The sequence below is a fragment of the Doryrhamphus excisus genome, chromosome 5 (assembly GCF_030265055.1).
Source record: "Doryrhamphus excisus isolate RoL2022-K1 chromosome 5, RoL_Dexc_1.0, whole genome shotgun sequence".
NCBI lineage: Eukaryota > Metazoa > Chordata > Actinopteri > Syngnathiformes > Syngnathidae > Doryrhamphus > Doryrhamphus excisus.
Window position 1 is genome coordinate 871,886 of NC_080470.1, and position 20,057 is coordinate 891,942.

Sequence of the window (20,057 nt, forward strand, 5' to 3'; positions counted from 1 at the left end):
AAAACCCATGAGAACATGCACCCCCCCCCCCCCCCCCCCACACACACACACACACACACTCCACGCAGAGATGGCCAAGGTGTTTGATGCAGTTGTAAGTGATGATGATGGCTGGGTTTGTTTGAGAGAGTTCTGGAGTTACTAACCACTCATCTACCGTGCAGCCACTTATTAATATTATTTATTAATTCAATCATTTTGTACTACTTATCCTCCAGAGGGTCGCAAGGGGGTGCTGGAGCCTATCCCAGCTGTCTTCGGGCGAGAGAGAGGCGGGGTCCACCCTGGACTGGTGGCCAGGCAATCCCAGGGCACATATAGACAAACAACCATTCACACTCACATTCATACCTATGGACAATTTGGAGTCGCTAATTAACCTAGCATGAATGTGGGGGGATGGCCAAGGGGTTTGATGCAGTTGTAAGTGATGATGATGGCTGGGTTTGTTTGAGAGAGTTCTGGAGATTCCCAAGCTAATAATTATCGGACATCCCTTGTGTTGTATTACTGTTGCTGACCTGCAGTGGGCGATGATGGGTCCAGCATCAGGTGGGTTGCAGGTCTTGACCCGGCGCAGGAAGGCCAGGAAGGGGGTCGGGTATTCCGGCACGCCGTGGTCGGGCCACGCCGTGAACTGGAACTGGCGAACTTCACGTTTCTCACTGGAGCCGTTCTGAATAGAACAGAGAGGGCGGGGTTATAGGGGGTGACACTCCAAAAGGAGCAATATGTTTTAACAAGAATATAAAAACGCTACGACCGGGAACGTCAGACAACATGATTCAGTTAATAATTAGTTAGAACTTGCCTTCCAAGATGACGTAATGTCTGTTTTGGTCAAGTCGTTTATAAAATAAATTACCCGCAAAAAATCCGACTCATACTCCAGTGCGACTTATGTATGTTTTTTCTACCTACTTATATATTTTTGTCATTGTGCGACTTATACTCCGGAGCGACTTATAGTCCAGAAAATACGGTAATTATCATTGACTTTCAACACTTGTTTGTACTGTGAGTAAATTCTACTCTACTTCGACTGTGAATGCTGAATTGGGAATGTGCGTGGTTCCAGTGTATTGGTTTTCTTCCTTCTTATCTTCCCCATGTGACGTCCTCTCTCGTGTATTTATTATTACAGTATTCCCTCGCTACATCAAAAAACATTTTTTTTCCTACAGCATATGAACACACCTTGTGTTCTTTGTCCTTGTGGTGTATTAGAGCGATCCATCGGTGCTGTGTTTTATGTGTCTGATATTGCATTTACTACTGCTACAGTCATACTACTAGTCATGTACTACTACTACAGTCATGGTTGGCTAAGGGAGAACCCGCCCATTGTGTTCTGTGTTCTGATTGGCTGTAAACCATTGTCAATCAACCTTCTTAGTGATGAATCTTCGATTTATGGAGGACTACGAAGTGGGAGTAAAATACCACAACAGGAGCAATGTGTTTTAACAAGGACATAAAAATGCTACCACAACTGGGAACGTCTGACGTGAGGTGAGTCAGTTAATAATTTCCTGATTGATCACTAAAATTCAACTTGTCAAACTTGTCAATCAACCTCCTTTGCAGCTCTGCCGTGTTTCCTGTTTGCTTGTGATGAATCTTCGGTTTGTGGAGGACTATGAGGGGTAGTAAAATACTACAAGGAGCAATATGTTTTAACAAGGACATAAAAACGCTACCACGACCATCAGACGACGTGAGTCAGTTAATAATTAGTTAGAACTTGCCGTCCAAGATGACGTAATGTCTGTTTTGGTGAAGTAGTTTTGTGTGTGTGTGTGTGTGGGTGGGTGGGGGGGGGGGGGGGGGGGGGTTCTTCTTTATTTCGAACATCATCCAAAGCACAACAAACCAAACGTAAATCAACAAAAATATCTAGTCTATCTAGTCCCACTCCCCTAACCACCCAGATAATAATAACAATAACAATAATAACAATAATAAAGTACCCGCAAAAAATCCGACTTATGTAGTTTTTTTTACCTAATTATGCATTTTTGTGCGACTTATACTCCGGAGCGACTTATATTCCAGAAATTACGGTACTTAGTAAAGAACTACAGATTCAACTTACTGATGACATCACGTGCACGACATCACCATCATTGACTTTCAATAACTTGTATGTACTGTGAGTAAATTCTACTCTGCAAATACAACAATGTACGTACATTTAACACATGCATAACACATGAAAAAACGAATCCATGAGGATTGACTATGATAAGAGAATATGTTTTAACAAGGACATAAAAACGCTACCACAACCAGGAACGTCTGACGAGGTGAGTCAGTTAATAATTTCCTGATTGATCACTAAAATTCAAATGAAATGTGAACAAAAAATGCGACTTATACTCCAGTGCGACTTATGTATGTTTTTTCTACCTAATTATATATTTTTGGCCTTGTGCGACTTATACTCCGGAGCGACTTATAGTCCAGAAAATATGGTAATTATCATTGACTTTCAACACTTGTATGTACTGTGAGTAAATTCTACTCTACTTCGACTGTGAATGCTAGTATGTGAGGACTATGAGGGGGAGTAAAATACTACAATAGGAGCAATATGTTTTAACAAGGACATAAAAATGCCACCACTTGGCCTTGTGCGACTTATACTCCGGAGCGACTTATAGTCCAGAAATTACGGTACTTAGTAAAGAGCTACTGATTCAACTTACTGATGACATCACGTGCACGACATCACCATCATTGACTTTCAATAACTTGTATGTACTGTGAGTAAATTCTACTCCGCAAATACAACAATGTACGTACATTTAACACATGCATAACACATGAAAAAACAAATCCATGAGGATTGACTATGATAAGAGAATATGTTTTAACAAGGACATAAAAACGCTACCACAACCAGGAACGTCTGACGAGGTGAGTCAGTTAATAATTTCCTGATTGATCACTAAAATTCAAATGAAATGTGAACAAAAAATGCGACATATACTCCAGTGTGACTTATGTATGTTTTTTCTACCTAATTATATATTTTTGGCCTTGTGCGACTTATACTTCGGAGCGACTTATAGTCCAGAAAATATGGTAATTATCATTGACTTTCAACACTTGTATGTACTGTGAGTAAATTCTACTCTACTTCGACTGTGAATGCTAGTATGTGAGGACTATGAGGGGGAGTAAAATACTACAACAGGAGCAATATGTTTTAACAAGGACATAAAAATGCTACCACTTGGCCTTGTGCGACTTATACTCCGGAGCGACTTATATTCCAGAAATTACGGTAGTGAGTAAAGAACTACAGATTCAACTTACTGATGACATCACGTGCACGACATCACCATCATTGACTTTCAATAACTTGTATGTACTGTGAGTAAATTCTACTCCGCAAATACAACAATGTACGTACATTTAACACATGCATAACACATGAAAAAACGAATCCATGAGGATTGAGTATGATAAGAGAATATGTTTTAACAAGGACATAAAAACGCTACCACAACCAGGAACGTCTGACGAGGTGAGTCAGTTAATAATTTCCTGATTGATCACTAAAATTCAAATGAAATGTGAACAAAAAATGCGACATATACGCCAGTGCGACTTATGTATGTTTTTTCTACCTAATTATATATTTTTGGCCTTGTGCGACTTATACTTCGGAGCGACTTATAGTCCAGAAAATACGGTAATTATCATTGACTTTCGACACTTGTATGTACTGTGAGTAAATTCTACTCTACTTCAACTGTGAATGCTAGTATGTGAGGACTGTGAAGGGGAGTAAAATACTACAATAGGAGCAATATGTTTTAACAAGGACATAAAAATGCTACCACTTGGCCTTGTGCGACTTATACTACGAAGCAACTTATAGTCCAGAAAATACGGTACTGAGTAAAGAACTACAGATTCAACTTACTGATGACATCACGTGCACGACATCACCATCATTGACTTTCAATAACTTGTATGTACTGTGAGTAAATTCTACTCCGCAAATACAACAATGTACGTACATTTAACACATGCATAACACATGAAAAAACGAATCCATGAGGATTGACTATGATAAGAGAATAAAAATCTCCATGCATGTTTTCTGTCCTCCACTGCTGTTTTTCATCTAACGGAGGTACTGTTTGCATTTCAATGCAGTATTTTTCCGCTTTTCCTGACAGAGCTGATTTTTTTTTCTTTGCTGAATAAATGAATAAATGAGTGTGGTAATTAAAAGCAAACTGTCCTAGTTCTTATTTTTATGGATTTTCTTTGGACACTCCCTGATTTCTGGGGGCTTAGTCTGCCAGCACAAACATGACAGGTTGTTGGTTTCTTTATTTTATTGGATTTTTTTTGCATCTTTGCTAGAAACGCATAAATAAGGATCGTTGACCACGACGAGCCGCGTCTTCGTTCATGGCGCTGCTGTCCTGCTAAATGTGCTTTCCCCGGCGATGTGTCTTTGCACACGTCCAATTAAAGCAAGGTCACTCGGTGTGATAATGTGTGCGTGACGCTGCAAGTGATGCGTGCCATGTCTTCTTTAATTAAACATTTCATCTCTCTTTGTGCCTTTTTTGTCTTGTCCTGTGCATTTTTAGGGGAAACCTGGGACGATGTTAAAATATTCACGTGTCGTGTGCGGCATTAGTCTAGGATTGTCTGAGTCGTCTGCGATGCACCGCTTTTCTTAAATACCACCGACGTAAAGACATTTCAAATACAGCACAGCCCCGCTTTTCATGGAGGGTTGTGTTCAAGGACCACAAGTAAATGCGAAAAATTTCAAGACATCAGTATATAAATAAAAAAAACATTTTTAAACTCTCCTGACGGGTTGTCGTTCTCCTCCCGTTACGGATCAACATGTGCAAAAAGTGACTGTTTGAGTGATTTCACAACAGGCACAATAATCCGTAACACAACCCTCTCCAAACTACAACTCAATTCTCAACTCACTTCCTGTCCGCCCCTCACTCAGCTCCCAAGCACCACTCACGAGCACTGGTTTTATCGACTATTATTATGTCTACTATGTTGCATAATATGGTAATGGTAATGGTTTTATTTCATTTTAAACATGCATCAGATTACAATTGAGTGCATCACATAATCAGTTCCCAGTTCCACATGTCCAAAAGGAGTAGGAAGAAGCAAAGCTTATTAAATCCTACCCCTCCATCTGGTACTTTTACAATCACTAACTGTTACATTTGTTCACTTCCTGCTTTCCTAATACAATTTTTTAAATTTAATTTGTTAAATAAAAATTTGTTTAATTTTATTTTTTCAATTTTTTGTCAAGTACCAAAGTACGAGGTGATATGATTTTTTAATTTTTAAAAATTAAAATTTATTTAAATTTTTTTAATTTAAAATTTTTTAAATTTTTTAAATTTTTTAAATTTTTAAATTTTTAAAATTTTTAGCTTGCCACTAGCTTGCCGCTTGCTTGCCGCTAGTTTGCCACAAGCTTGCCGCTAGCTTTCTTTATTCATTAGTTTATTGATGGTTTTTTTGTGCCATACCGACCCCTTAAGCAAGTGTGCTGCTAGCTTGCCACTAGCTTGCCGCTAGCTTGCCACTAGCTTGCCGCTAGCTTGCCCCATTGTTTATTGTTGACACCCCTTTGAGACCCCTTCGCTATACTGAGTGATCCCAACAGAGATACAGAGGATAGGCTGCATCACAGGGGTGAACAGTGAAAAAGACGGTATAAAGGCTACTTAAAGACAGTATCAACCATGTTCAATTCCAAACACCTGACTAAAAAACCTCATCTGTGAAGCACAAACACATAAATATATTAAATGTCAAAATTATTCTTTGTTTATCCGTAAAAATTATAATAAGGTACATATTCTGTGAAAAGCCATGAATCCTAAATTGCGAATAAACAAACAAATCCTGAATGTTTTTTTTCCCCTTAATGAGTCGAATCCTCATTCATTTCCAGTCGTATAAACAGTAAACTAATATCTTGAAATTTATGCAACACCGTTTTATCTTAAAGACTAGAAAATATTTACAGAAATAAATAATTGAAGAAAAAAAATCTAATCACCATCCCATATACTGTATACTAGAAAATGCATAAAGGGCAAAAAAAGTAATGATCTAAAACTGGATGCACAACACACACATACACACTTTCTGGTCTTAGAGTACTAAAGGAGACTTTTAGTACTTTTGTGATGGAATTGGTCTTAATTTCCACCTATGCTTACACCAGTAAAAGCTCATATTGTGAATCTTTTTATTTTGTTTGTATTGGAACTTGTGTGCTGTTGTGTGCGGTTGTGTGTGTGTGTGTGTGTGTGTGTGTGCGCACTCGAGCAATCTGCCAATTATGTATATTGAGTTCCTCTTCGTCTCTTCTCCGCTCACTTTACCTAAGTGCTCCAATTTGGCAAGCAGGCAACAATAGATGATGCATTGAGGTTGAACAACTGAAGGCTGATGCGTGAAGCGCATACACAATCACGAGTTATACATGATACATAATATATCTCTACGTGCAGTGTAATGTATGCATTTCTTGCTGATGCGTGAATAAAATATATAATTTTTTTACAAGGCCTGTGAATTAACTCACTGTTTACTTGGCAGATATTGAATATGATTATTGCTCGTCCTGGTTTATCCATCTTGATCATTCATACTACAGATGCATTACAGATGCTAGCTTGCTGCTAGCTTGCCGCTAGCTTGCCCCATTGTTTATTGTTGACGCCCCTTTGACACCCCTTCGCTATACTGAGTGATACCCGCAGAGATACAGAGGAGAGGCTGCATCACAGGAGTCAACAGTGAAAAAGACGGTATAAAGGCTGCTAGATAAAGACAGTATCAACCGCGTTCAATTCCAAACACATGACTAAAAAAAAAAATCATCTTAAAGATATCTTGATCATTCATACTACAGATGCATTACTACAGACCCCTTAAGCAAGTGTGCCGCTAGCTTGCCGCTAGCTTGCCGCTAGCTTGCCCCATTGTTTATTGTTGACGCCCCTTTGACACCCCTTCGCTATACTGAGTGATCCCCGCAGAGATACAGAGGAGAGGCTGCATCACGGGAGTGAACAGTGAAAAAGACGGTATAAAGGCTGCTAGATAAAGACAGTATCAACCGCGTTCAATTCCAAACACATGACTAAAAAAAAAAAATCATCTTAAAGATATCTTGATCATTCATACTACAGATGCATTACAGATGCATTACTACAGACCCCTTAAGCAAGTGTGCTGCTAGCTTGCCGCTAGCTTTCCGCTAGCTTGCCGCTAGCTTGCCCCATTGTTTATTGTTGACGCCCCTTTGACACCCCTTCGCTATACTGATTGATCCCCGCAGAGATACTACAGAGGAGAGGCTGCATCACAGGAGTGAACAGTGAAAAAGACGGTATAAAGGCTGCTAGATAAAGACAGTATCAACCGCGTTCAATTCCAAACACATGACTAAAAAAAAAAACATCTTAAAGATATCTTGATCATTCATACTACAGATGCATTACTACAGACCCCTTAAGCAAGTGTGCCGCTAGCTTGCCGCTAGCTTGCCGCTAGCTTGCCGCTAGCTTGCCGCTAGCTTGCCGCTAGCTTGCCCCATTGTTTATTGTTGACGCCCCTTTGACACCCCTTCGCTATACTGATTGATCCCCGCAGAGATACAGAGGAGAGGCTGCATCACAGGAGTGAACAGTGAAAAAGACGGTATAAAGGCTGCTAGATAAAGACAGTATCAACCGCGTTCAATTCCAAACACATGACTAAAAAAAAAAATCATCTTAAAGATATCTTGATCATTCATACTACAGATGCATTACAGATGCATTACTACAGACCCCTTAAGCAAGTGTGCCGCTAGCTTGCCGCTAGCTTGCCCCATTGTTTATTGTTGACGCCCCTTTGACACCCCTTCGCTATACTGATTGATCCCCGCAGAGATACTACAGAGGAGAGACTGCATCACAGGAGTGAACGGTGAAAAAGACGGTATAAAGGCTGCTAGATAAAGACAGTATCAACCGCGTTCAATTCCAAACACATGACTAGAAAAAAAAAAATCATCTTAAAGATATCTTGATCATTCATACTACAGATGCATTACAGATGCATTACTACAGACCCCTTAAGCAAGTGTGCCGCTAGCTTGCCGCTAGCTTGCCGCTAGCTTGCCGCTAGCTTGCCCCATTGTTTATTGTTGACGCCCCTTTGACACCCCTTCGCTATACTGAGTGATCCCCGCAGAGATACAGAGGAGAGGCTGCATCACAGGAGTGACCGGTGAAAAAGACGGTATAAAGGCTGCTAGATAAAGACAGTATCAACCACGTTCAATTCCAAACACATGACTAAAAAAATCATCTTAAAGATATCTTGATCATTCATACTACAGATGCATTACAGATGCATTACTACAGACCCCTTAAGCAAGTGTGCCGCTAGCTTTCCGCTAGCTTTCCGCTAGCTTGCCCCATTGTTTATTGTTGACGCCCCTTTGACACCCCTTCGCTATACTGATTGATCCCCGCAGAGATACAGAGGAGAGGCTGCATCACAGGAGTGACCGGTGAAAAAGACGGTATAAAGGCTGCTAGATAAAGACAGTATCAACCGCGTTCAATTCCAAACACATGACTAAAAAAAAATCATCTTAAAGATATCTTGATCATTCATACTACAGATGCATTACAGATGCATTACTACAGACCCCTTAAGCAAGTGTGCCGCTAGCTTGCCGCTAGCTTTCCGCTAGCTTGCCGCTAGCTTGTCGCTAGCTTGCCCCATTGTTTATTGTTGACGCCCCTTTGACACCCCTTCGCTATACTGAGTGATCCCCGCAGAGATACAGAGGAGAGGCTGCATCACAGGAGTCAACGGTGAAAAAGACGGTATAAAGGCTGCTAGATAAAGACAGTATCAACCACGTTCAATTCCAAACACATGACTAAAAAAAAATCATCTTAAAGATATCTTGATCATTCATACTACAGATGCATTACTACAGACCCCTTAAGCAAGTGTGCTGCTAGCTTGCCGCTAGCTTGCTGCTAGCTTTCCGCTAGCTTTCCGCTAGCTTGCCCCATTGTTTATTGTTGACGCCCCTTTGACACCCCTTCGCTATACTGTGTGATCCCCGCAGAGATACAGAGGAGAGGCTGCATCACAGGAGTGAACAGTGAAAAAGACGGTATAAAGGCTGCTAGATAAAGACAGTATCAACCACGTTCAATTCCAAACACATGACTAAAAAAAAAAATCATCTTAAAGATATCTTGATCATTCATACTACAGATGCATTACAGATGCATTACTACAGACCCCTTAAGCAAGTGTGCCGCTAGCTTGCCGCTAGCTTGCCGCTAGCTTGCTGCTAGCTTGCCGCTAGCTTGCCCCATTGTTTATTGTTGATGCCCCTTTGACACCCCTTCGCTATACTGAGTGATCCCCGCAGAGATACAGAGGAGAGGCTGCATCACAGGAGTGAACAGTGAAAAAGACGGTATAAAGGCTGCTAGATAAAGACAGTATCAACCACGTTCAATTCCAAACACATGACTAAACAAAAAAATCATCTTAAAGATATCTTGATCATTCATACTACAGATGCATTACAGATGCATTACTACAGACCCCTTAAGCAAGTGTGCCGCTAGCTTGCCGCTAGCTTGCCGCTAGCTTGCCCCATTGTTTATTGTTGACACCCCTTTGACACCCCTTCGCTATACTGATTGATCCCCGCAGAGATACTACAGAGGAGAGGCTGCATCACAGGAGTGAACAGTGAAAAAGACGGTATAAAGGCTGCTAGATAAAGACAGTATCAACCGCGTTCAATTCCAAACACATGACTAAAAAAAAAAAATCATCTTAAAGATATCTTGATCATTCATACTACAGATGCATTACAGATGCATTACTACAGACCCCTTAAGCAAGTGTGCCGCTAGCTTGCCGCTAGCTTTCCGCTAGCTTGCCCCATTGTTTATTGTTGACGCCCCTTTGACACCCCTTCGCTATACTGATTGATCCCCGCAGAGATACTACAGAGGAGAGGCTGCATCACAGGAGTGAACAGTGAAAAAGACGGTATAAAGGCTGCTAGATAAAGACAGTATCAACCACGTTCAATTCCAAACTAAAAAAAAAAATCATCTTAAAGATATCTTGATCATTCATACTACAGATGCATTGACTGGCTTAGACCTGCTGGAGGGTTTCGTGTCCTTGTTGCCTTGTTGGTGTATTATGTTATTCTTTGAGCAAAGGGACGATGGAAACCATGTCTGTCTGCTATCTTTAAAAAAATATATATTTTACCTTGTGCAAGGAGAAGGTGCGAACACAGAAGGTGGCCAACTCTATGGTGTCCAACAGGGTCACTTGGGTCATACCGTAGGTTTCCGTGCCACGACTGGGCCAATACTGGTCACACTTTATCTGTGAAAGAGAAAGATGGTTAAAAAAATGATTTAAAAAATGTGACAATATCAAAAACAAGCATATCGTTCATATCGATATAGAGTGGATTTGATATGGAGGTCTCATGTTTCAAGATGGCGCCGCCCGAGTGCAAGCTAGTTACGGCAGCTTTGTATTTTTTGCAGCGTTTTTAGTGTTTCATGGTGCTTTATTTATTAGCTTATTGTTTGTTTTTGTGCCATAACAACCCCTTAAGCAAGTGTGCAGCTAGCTTGCCGCTAGCTTGCCACTAGATTGCCGCTAGCTTGCCGCTTGCCTGCTGTTAGCTTGTCGCTTGCTTGCCGCTTGCCTGCCGCTATCTTGCCGCTTGCCGACCGCGAGCTTGCCGCTAGCTTTCTGCTAGCTTGCTGCTAGCTTTCTTTATTATCTTTCTTTATTTCTTTATTAGTTTATTGTTGTTTTTTGTGTGCCATACCGACCCCTTACGCAAATGTGCTGCTAGCTTGCCACTAGCTTGCTTGCCGCTAGCTTGCCTCTAGCTTGCTGCTAGCTTGTCACTTGCCTGCCGCTAGCTGGCCGCTAGCTTTCCACTAGCTTGTCGCTAGCTTTCTTATTTATTAGTTTATTGTTGGTTTTTGTGTGCCATACCGACCCCTTAAGCAAGTGTGCTGCTAGCTTGCCATTAGCTTGCCGCTAGCTTGCCGCTAGCTTGCCGCTAGCTTTCCACTAGCTTGCCTCTAGCTTTCTTTCATTATTAGTTTATTGTTGTTTTTTTTGTGCCATACCAACCCCTTAAGCAAGTGTGCTGCTAGATTGCAATAGCTTGCCGCTAGGTTGCCTCTAGCTTGCTGCTAGCTTGCCACTAGCTTGCCGCTTGCTTTCCACTAGCTTGCCGCTAGCTTTCTTTATTTATTGGTTTATTGTTGGTTTTTGTGTGCCATACGACCCCTTAAGCAAGTGTGCCGCTAGCTTGCCGCTAGCTTACCACTACATTGCCGCTAGCTTGCCGCTTGCCTGCCGCTTGCCTGCCGTTAGCTTTCTTTATTTATTAGTTTATTGTTGGTTTTTGTGTGCCATACCGAACCCTTAAGCAAGTGTGCTGCTAGCTTGCCACTAGCTTGCCGCTAGCTTGCCACTAGCTTGCCGCTAGCTTGCCGTAAGCTTTCCACTAGCTTGCCGCTAGCTTGCCGCTAGCTTGCCGCTAGCTTGCCGCTAGCTTGCCACTAGCTTGTCGCTAGCTTGCCACTAGCTTGTCGCTAGCTTTCTTTATTTATTAGTTTATTGTTGGTTTTTGTGTGCCACACCGACCCCTTAAGCAAGTGTGCTGCTAGCTTCCTGCTAGCTTGCCACTTGCTTGCCGCTAGCTTGCCGCTAGCTTGCCGCTAGCTTGCCGCTAGCTTGCCGCTAGCTTGCCGCATTGTTTTTTGTTGACACTTCGCTATACTGAGTGAGAGGCTGCATCACAGTGAAAAAGACGGTATAAAGGCTGCTAGCTAAAGACAGTATCAACCACGTTTACCATCTGTCGTCATGGGGATGTGACACTGGAAGCACACACGGCGCTGACACTTTTTCTGCATTTAATATACTATTTGTTTGTGGAAAAAAATATCTAGATATTATACTGTATATTGTAATTTAACCTAAATATATCGGGATATGGTTTGGTCCATATTGCCCAGATCTATGTTTACTGTCCCTGAAATACATACACGCTTACTATATGCTGGAAGTATATACGTGTGTTCCATTATTTATTTCCATATCTTCTGAATGCACAGAAAAGAAAAAGAAAAAAATAATAATTGTGCAAAATCCCCCCCATAAAGTGTAGTTTTACTTGAAGTTAACAAGCTTGTGGAGTTCTTCCACGTTAGAACATCTCAGTCAATACGGTGTGACACCCCGGAAGACATCTCCTCTCCCATTTCCTGCCGGAGCTGACATTGAGCTTCCTGTGGCCACACGCCCTGATCCCGTCTGACAGTGGAGGACAGCTCCTGTCAGGATGGCGTGCAGGTAAACAACTGAGGAGGTTGGGGGGGGGGGGGGGGGGGGGCTGAGAGGAAGTGGAGACACTTTGGGGAAAGTGAGCCTGATGTTGACGTGGCTTTGACTTGACAGGATGAAGTCGTGTTTGCCTTTCTGACATTCTGACAAGTCGACTTGTTAGGGAGAAATTACCTTACTATATATTACCTTACTATATATTACCTTACTATATATTACCTTACTATATATTACCTTACTATATATTACCTTACTATATATTACCTTACTATATATTACCTTACTATATATTACCTTACTATATATTACCTTACTATATATTACCTTACTATATATTCCCTTACTATATATTACCTTACTATATATTACCTTACTACATATTACCTTACTATATATTACCTTACTATATATTACCTTACTATATATTACCTTACTATATATTACCTTACTATATATTACCTTACTACATATTACCTTACTATATATTACCTTACTATATATTACCTTACTATATATTACCTTACTATATAGCACACTGTTTATCTTGTCTTTTTTAGTTTAGGCCACTTTCAGGTCAAAACCTTGAAAAACGCCTCAAGTGACAGATAAGACGGACATAGCCGTGGGCAGAACAAAACATGCTAAAGCTGCAGCAGCTTATGTACACCCGTGAAAAAGTCGCTATTTTTAGAAATACAGTTATGTATTTTCGCATATGTGGGGAACACCTCTCATTTTGTGTTTACAATCTCCATAATAATTAAGGATGTTTTACATATTGTTACATATTGTTTCACAATAAAAGTATAAAACAACTGAAATAAAAGTGTAAAAAAAACGATACAAATAAAAATGACTTGTATTGTAAAATAAAATACATAGAAATAAGAATGATTTTATTAAAAGATCATAAAATAAATAAAATGATTGAAAAAATATTGCCGCGATCTTGCTGCTAGCTTGCTGCTAGCTTTCCGCTAGCTTTCCGCTAGCTTTCTTTATTTATTAGTTTATTGTTGTTTTTTGTGTGCCATACCGACCCCAAGGGCTCCTAGCTTGCCATTAGCGTGCCTCTAGCTTGCCGCTTGCTTGCCGCTAACTTGCCGCTAGTTTGCCACTAGCTTGCCGCTAGCTTTCTTTATTTATTAGTTTATTGTTGGTTTTTGTGTGCCATACCGACCCCTTAAGCAAGTGTGCTCCTAGCTTGCCATTAGCTTGCCTCTAGCTTGCCGCTAGCTTGCCGCTAACTTGCCGCTAGCTTGCCGCTAGCTTTCTTTATTTGTTTATTGTTGGTTTTTGTGTGCCATACCAACCCCTTAAGCAAGCGTGCTGCTAGCTTGCCGCTAGCTTGCTGCTTGCTTGCCGCTAGCTTGGCACTAGATTGCCGCTAGTTTGCCGCTAGCTTGCCGCTAGCTTTCTTTATTTATTAGTTTATTGTTGGTTTTTGTGTGCCATACCGACCCCTTAAGCAAGCGTGCTGCTAGCTTGCCGCTAGCTTGCCGCTAGCTTGCCACTAGCTTGCCGCTAGCTTGCCGCTAGCTTGCCGCTTGCTTGCCGCTAGCTTGCCGCTAGCTTGCCGCTTGCTTGCCGCTAGCTTGCCGCTAGCTTGCCACTAGCTTGCCGCTAGCTTTCTTTATTTATTAGTTTATTGTTGGTTAGGGGTAGGGTTACACGACCCCCCAGGGGGGTCCACATTATTGGACCTGACTTCTAATATTTGACTTCTAATATTTCACAATAAAAGTATAAAACAACTTAAATAAAAACATTAGAGAAATAAAAATGACTTGTATTGTAAAATAAAATACATAAAAATAAGACTGATTTTATTAAAATATCATAAAATAAAAATGATAAAAAAAATTTAAAAAATGTAATCAAATAATGAATACAAGTGTAAATTAAATAAATATGACTTAAATAAAAGTGTAAAAAAATACATACAAATAAAAAAAAATACTTCAATAAAAAGCTAAAAATGAAAAGTGACTTCAATAAAAGTGGACCACGTCTTCATGACCACCAGTTTAAGAACCCCTGCTATTGTACATGAACATGCTGGGATACGTTTGGCATGGAAGAACTTCCACAGAACCCCGAGCTGGAGCCCACTCAACACTACTGGGAACGGCGCTGAACAAGAAGAGATTGCCAGCCAGGCTCTCTCTCAGGTCCAGCATCACCGACCTTGCAGAGGTTCTTTTGGGGTGAATAGACCCAGAACTTTTGTGCAGAACTTTTAGAACTTTATTCTAGCTTCCACTCGGAAGGAACGGAAACAGTTTGTTGTTTCTCCAGCAATTGCAAAGCCGAATAAAAAATATATCCGAGTCCCTTGTGGATGTTGTTCAACTTATCAGACGTGAGCAGGTAGAGCGTTTGCGTTCGTTCAGTGAACGCACCGTCCCATTCAAATTTCACAAATGTAATATCCACACTTCTCGGGAACAGCGAGTCATCTCAAGAAAATCAAGTGTGATTACCTCCCAATGAAGTTGGGAGCGTGCAAGTGGGAAATCACCGCCAAAGCCGCCGCCATTTTTCACATTTTCTTCATCGCCGTCATGAATCACTGATTTGATTTTGATGTATATATTGTTGGAACGGCATTTTTAAAAAAGGCGAGCGCAGTCACCGCAGGGGAGCGGCATGAAAGAAAAAAAAAGTAAACGTCGAGTGCCGAGTGCACTCGGGCGGACTTACCCGTGACTTCTCCTCCAGGCGGGTCATCATGACCACGGTGGCTGCTCTCTGCTCCCACACCATCCGCCAGAAGTCCCCGAAGGTTTCTGGTAGAGGACCCTGGGTGGCGATGTAAGCGTTCTGTTTCCTGTAGCCGTCGATGTAGTTGGCGTTGATGTAGTCGCTACCTGTGATCCCTGCACACACAAAATTAAAAAAAAAAGTGTCAGATGAAGAAACGTTCTTTCAAGGGTTTTTTCTTATTTTCTTCTTTGCCGTAGTTTATTTTATTTCATGCAAAGTTTTTTTTCCATTCGGTGAAGATTCTTGAAGAGAAATACAATACAGTATGTCATGAATCAACTTTTTATATTTTATACACGCCTACACTTCCCCAACAGGAAGTTGCCTAGCATAACTTGAGGGTTACAAATGTATAAAATAGTAGTAGTTTCCCGATACAACTTTTTCACTTCCGATACGATACTAAAACACTGCAGTACGTTACCGATATTTTAATTTTCTACCGCTCATCCTCACAGGGGTGCTGGAGCCTACCCCAGCTGTCTTCAGGCGAGAGGCGGGGTACACCCTGGACTGATCGCCAGCCAGCCAATCACAGGGCACATATAGACAAACAACCATTCACACTCACATTCATACCTATGGACAATTTGGAGTGGCTAATTAACCTAGCATGTTTTTGGAATGTGGGAGTAAACCGGTGTACCTGCAACCCCCCCCCCTCTTGTCCCCCCCACACACAGGAAGAACATGCAAACTCCACACAGAAATGGCCAAGGTGTTTGATGCACTTGTAAGTGATGATGATGGCTGGGTTTGTTTTAGAGAGAGTTCCGGACTCATATTCATACCTATGGACAATTTGGAGTCGCTAATTAACCTAGCATGTTTTTGGAATGGGGGAGGAAACCAGAGTACCTGTAACCCCACCCCCCCCACCACCACACACACACAGGAAGAACATGCAAACTCCACACAGAAATGGCCAAGGTGTTTGATGCACTTGTAAGTGATGATGATGGCTGGGTTTGTTTTAGAGAGAGTTCCGGACTCACATTCATATACCTATGGACAATTTGGAGTCGCTAATTAACCTAGCATGTTTTGTACCCGGAGAAAACCCACGCATGCACGGGGAGAACGTGCAAACTCCACACAGAGATACCCGTGAGGTCTGCGCGCTAACCACTCGACCGCCATGCAGCCTAGCTTGTCAGCCCCAATATGTATGAGAAAAATCGACCCATTTTTTTCGACCGTAGGCATAATGTTGCATTCCTCACCGCTGAGCGCGCTTTGCGATACTGCGCGACGAGGTCGGTCCTATAAACCTTGCATGGTTCCGTGCAAAAAATTTTTTTTTTTTGCTGGTATCAAACCGATATTCAACATCAATATCGGGACACTTACAAATGTGTTATTTTTGGTTGCACCGTGAGTGAGGGAAGCAGCCATCTACTCTATCATCTCCATCTCCTTCCATAAATGTCATGAATACAAATGATATTTGTGGTAAATACACATTTTTTTTTTACCTTTAAATACATCTTTTATAACAACGTTATGGTCATCGTTACGGAAGCTAAGCTAATAAATACAAGTGATAAAAATAATTAAACCATGAGAGCTGCTGTGTAGGCTGCTTCTCCGATATTATAGACGGCTAAAATAAGGGATTCAGTATTGCCATGGCAACAACACAGAGGCTATTTATTTATTTTATTTAACATGTTCCACCTTTCCGGCTTCAAGGTAAGAACAATAAGAGTACTCGAGGATCTTAAATATTTTTCCGCAATGGAGTCGTTCCTACCGCAGAAGCCTTTTTTTTTTCGTTCTCAGACTGATGCCATCTGTTCAGCTTTTGTGCGACGTTTTGCCGCTAGCTAAAAAAAAATTACCTGTATTGTAAAATAAAATACATAGAAATTAGAATGATTTTATTAAAAGATCATAACATAAATAAAATGATTGAAAAAATATTGCCGCAATCTTGCCGCTTGCCTGCCGCTAGCTTTCCACTAGCTTGCCGCTAGCTTTCTTTATTTATTACTTTATTGTTGGTTTTTGTGTGCCATACCGACCCCTTAAGCAAGTGTGCTGCTAGCTTGCCATTAGCTTGCCGCTAGCTTGCCTCTAGCTTACAGTTAGCTTGCCACTAACTTGCCTCTAGCTTGCCGCGAGCTTGCCGCTAGCTTGCCGCTAGCTTGCCGCTAGCTTGCCGCTAGCTTGCCGCTAGCTTGCCGCTAGCTTGCCGCTAGCTTGCCGCTAGCTTTCTTTATTTATTAGCACTGGACTGACTTCTAATATTTCAAAATAAAAGTATAAAACAACTTAAATAGTGTAAAAACATTATACAAATAAAAATTACTTGTATTGTAAAATAAAATACATAAAAATAAGAACGATTATATTAAAAGATTATAAAATAAATAAAATGATTGAAACATATTTAAAACAATGTAATGAAATAATGAACACAAGTGTAATATAAATAAATATGACTTAAATAAAAGTGTATAACAAATACAACAAATAAAAAAAAATACTTCAATAGTACTCTAGATCTTAAATATCTTCCGCCATGGAATCGTTCCTACCGCAGAAACGGTACATTTTGTTGTTGTTTTTTTTCCGTTCTCAGACCGACGCCATCTGTTCAAGCTTTTGTGCGACGTCTCTACGACTGCGGTGCGACATACTTTGTCTGATTTACCGCACGGCGTCAGCGGTACGTTGCGGAGCGACACGAGGGAGGTGAATAAACAGCTAACGAGCCTCATAGACAGACACGGGTCACAGTCGCTGCAAGGGAGCCATCTGCTTTTTTTTTTTTTTTTATACATGAACATATATATCGCATATAGATGATAAGAAGAACACGTTTGATCTCCAACTTCTATCACGGCCGGCATGTAATGGTAATATTGTATGCAGCAAGGAAAACGCACACTTCAAAAAAGGTAAATCGTGTAGTTCGAGGTTACGGAGTCGGGAGTCGGTGTACTCGAACGCTGTGTCGTCTTATCACGGACTGTGCTAATCCGTCACCGATCTCATTTGCATATGCAAAACTAAAAGAGCTAAATCCGCCGTGCGACGCTCTTAGTTGTATGTGAAAGGGTAAAAGAAATAACAGTCGTTACTGTGAATCGATCTGGTAACTCTGGTACAGTCCTTGATCATCTAAGTGAGTCTTGATCGGCTCGTCTGATATTGATTGGTTGTGCCTGCTACCAGTACGGAAGGATTAAGTCGGGGATTTCCTCTTTTGGAAACGCGTTTATGTTTCCTCTCATTTGAACGTAATTGGCAGTGTCGTGTCAGGTTTATTCGTTAAATAGGAAAAAAAAAAAACATGGGAAGAACGGCATACCCGTTAGTAGTACATAGTACTCGAGAAAAAAATGCAGTGCTAATAAAGACATAAGACCCAGGGACACAGGGGGTATGCTGGAGCCTATCCCAGAAGTTTTCGGGCAAGAGGCGGGGTACACCCCGGACTGGTCGCCACCCGGCCAATCACAGGGCACATATAGACAAACAACCATTCACACTCACATTCATACCTATGGACAATTTGGAGTCGCTAATTAACCTAGCATGTTTTTGGAATGTGGGAGGAAACCGGAGTACCCGGAGTACCCTGAGTACCTAGACCCTTCACATGATACCCCCCCCCCCCCCCACACACACACACATGATAATTGATAATTCATACCTATCTACTTGTATGTAATAATACTGGTATATAATGCAGTTGCAAGTGATGATGATGGCTGGGTTTGTTTGACAGATGAGGAAATCACAAGTGACATTTTGATGAACTGGTACTGTATTGAGGAGAATCATTTTTCTAATTTACAGGACGACTTTATCTCTAGGGCTGTACGGCTGACGAGTGGTTAGCGAGCAGGCCTCACAGCTAGGAGACCCATGTTCGATTCCACCCTCGGCCATCTCTGTGTGGAGTTTACATGGTATAATTTATTATAATTATAATGTTTTTTGATGCACTTTCAAGTGATGATGATGGCTGGGTTTGCTTGACAGATGAGGAACAGTATCACAAGTGACATTTTGATGAGTTGGTATTGTATTGCGGAGACGGGAATCACAAACTTTGGGTCATATGGTGCATGCGTGGGTTTTCTCCGGGTACTCCGGTTTCCTCCCACATTCCAAAAACATGCTAGGTTAATTAGCGACTCCAAATTGTCCATAGGTATGAATGTGAGTGTGAATGGTTGTTTGTCTATATGTGCCCTGGGATTGGCTGGCCACCAGTCCAGGGTGTACCCCGCCTCTCTCGTCCGAAGACAGCTGGGATAGGCTCCAGCACCCCCACAACAGCATCACTCGGATACTGTGAACATCCAGCAGCAACACAACATTTTGGCATGACTACTATTTTGATGAAAAATATACTGAACCAGGGCTGCACAGCGGACGGGTGGTTAGCACACAGGCTTCACAGCTAGGAGACCCGAGTTCAATTCCACCCTCGGCCATCAACATGCTAGGTTAATTAGCCACTCCAAATTGTCCATAGGTATGAATGTGAGTGTGAATGGTTGTTTGTCTATATGTGCCCTGTGATTGGCTGGCGATCATTGGGAGTGACCGGGATGGATAGGATCAGAGGAGAGAGAGTGAATAGAGAATGAAATGATAGTGTCCAGGGTGTACCCCGACTCTCGCCCGAAGACAGCTGGGATAGGCTCCAGCACCCTCGCGACCCTTGTGAGGATAAAAGGTAGAAAATGAGTGAATTACTACAACCTTTTACTAGAAACCTTTTGCACTAGAAACGTCAATAACAATGTTTTTTTTTATTTTTTTATCAATGTGAGAGGCGACAGAAGAAAAAGTCCTTTCAGGTGAAAGGTGAGGCCGGC

General features: G+C 41.5%; 1 protein-coding gene across 7 annotated transcripts in view; it reads right to left on the reverse strand.

Annotated features, from left to right (window-relative positions):
• ptprsa (protein tyrosine phosphatase receptor type Sa) overlaps positions 1-20,057 on the reverse strand; it is a 355,150-nt gene that overhangs the window by 33,778 nt on the left and 301,315 nt on the right. For all 7 annotated transcript variants that reach the window (XM_058074048.1, XM_058074046.1, XM_058074043.1 and 4 more), the window contains 3 exons: positions 15,157-15,332; positions 10,342-10,461; positions 522-676 (listed from right to left, as the gene is read on the reverse strand). In XM_058074048.1, the coding sequence (XP_057930031.1) occupies positions 522-676; positions 10,342-10,461; positions 15,157-15,332 (451 nt within the window). The remainder of the gene's footprint in view (positions 1-521; positions 677-10,341; positions 10,462-15,156; positions 15,333-20,057) is intronic.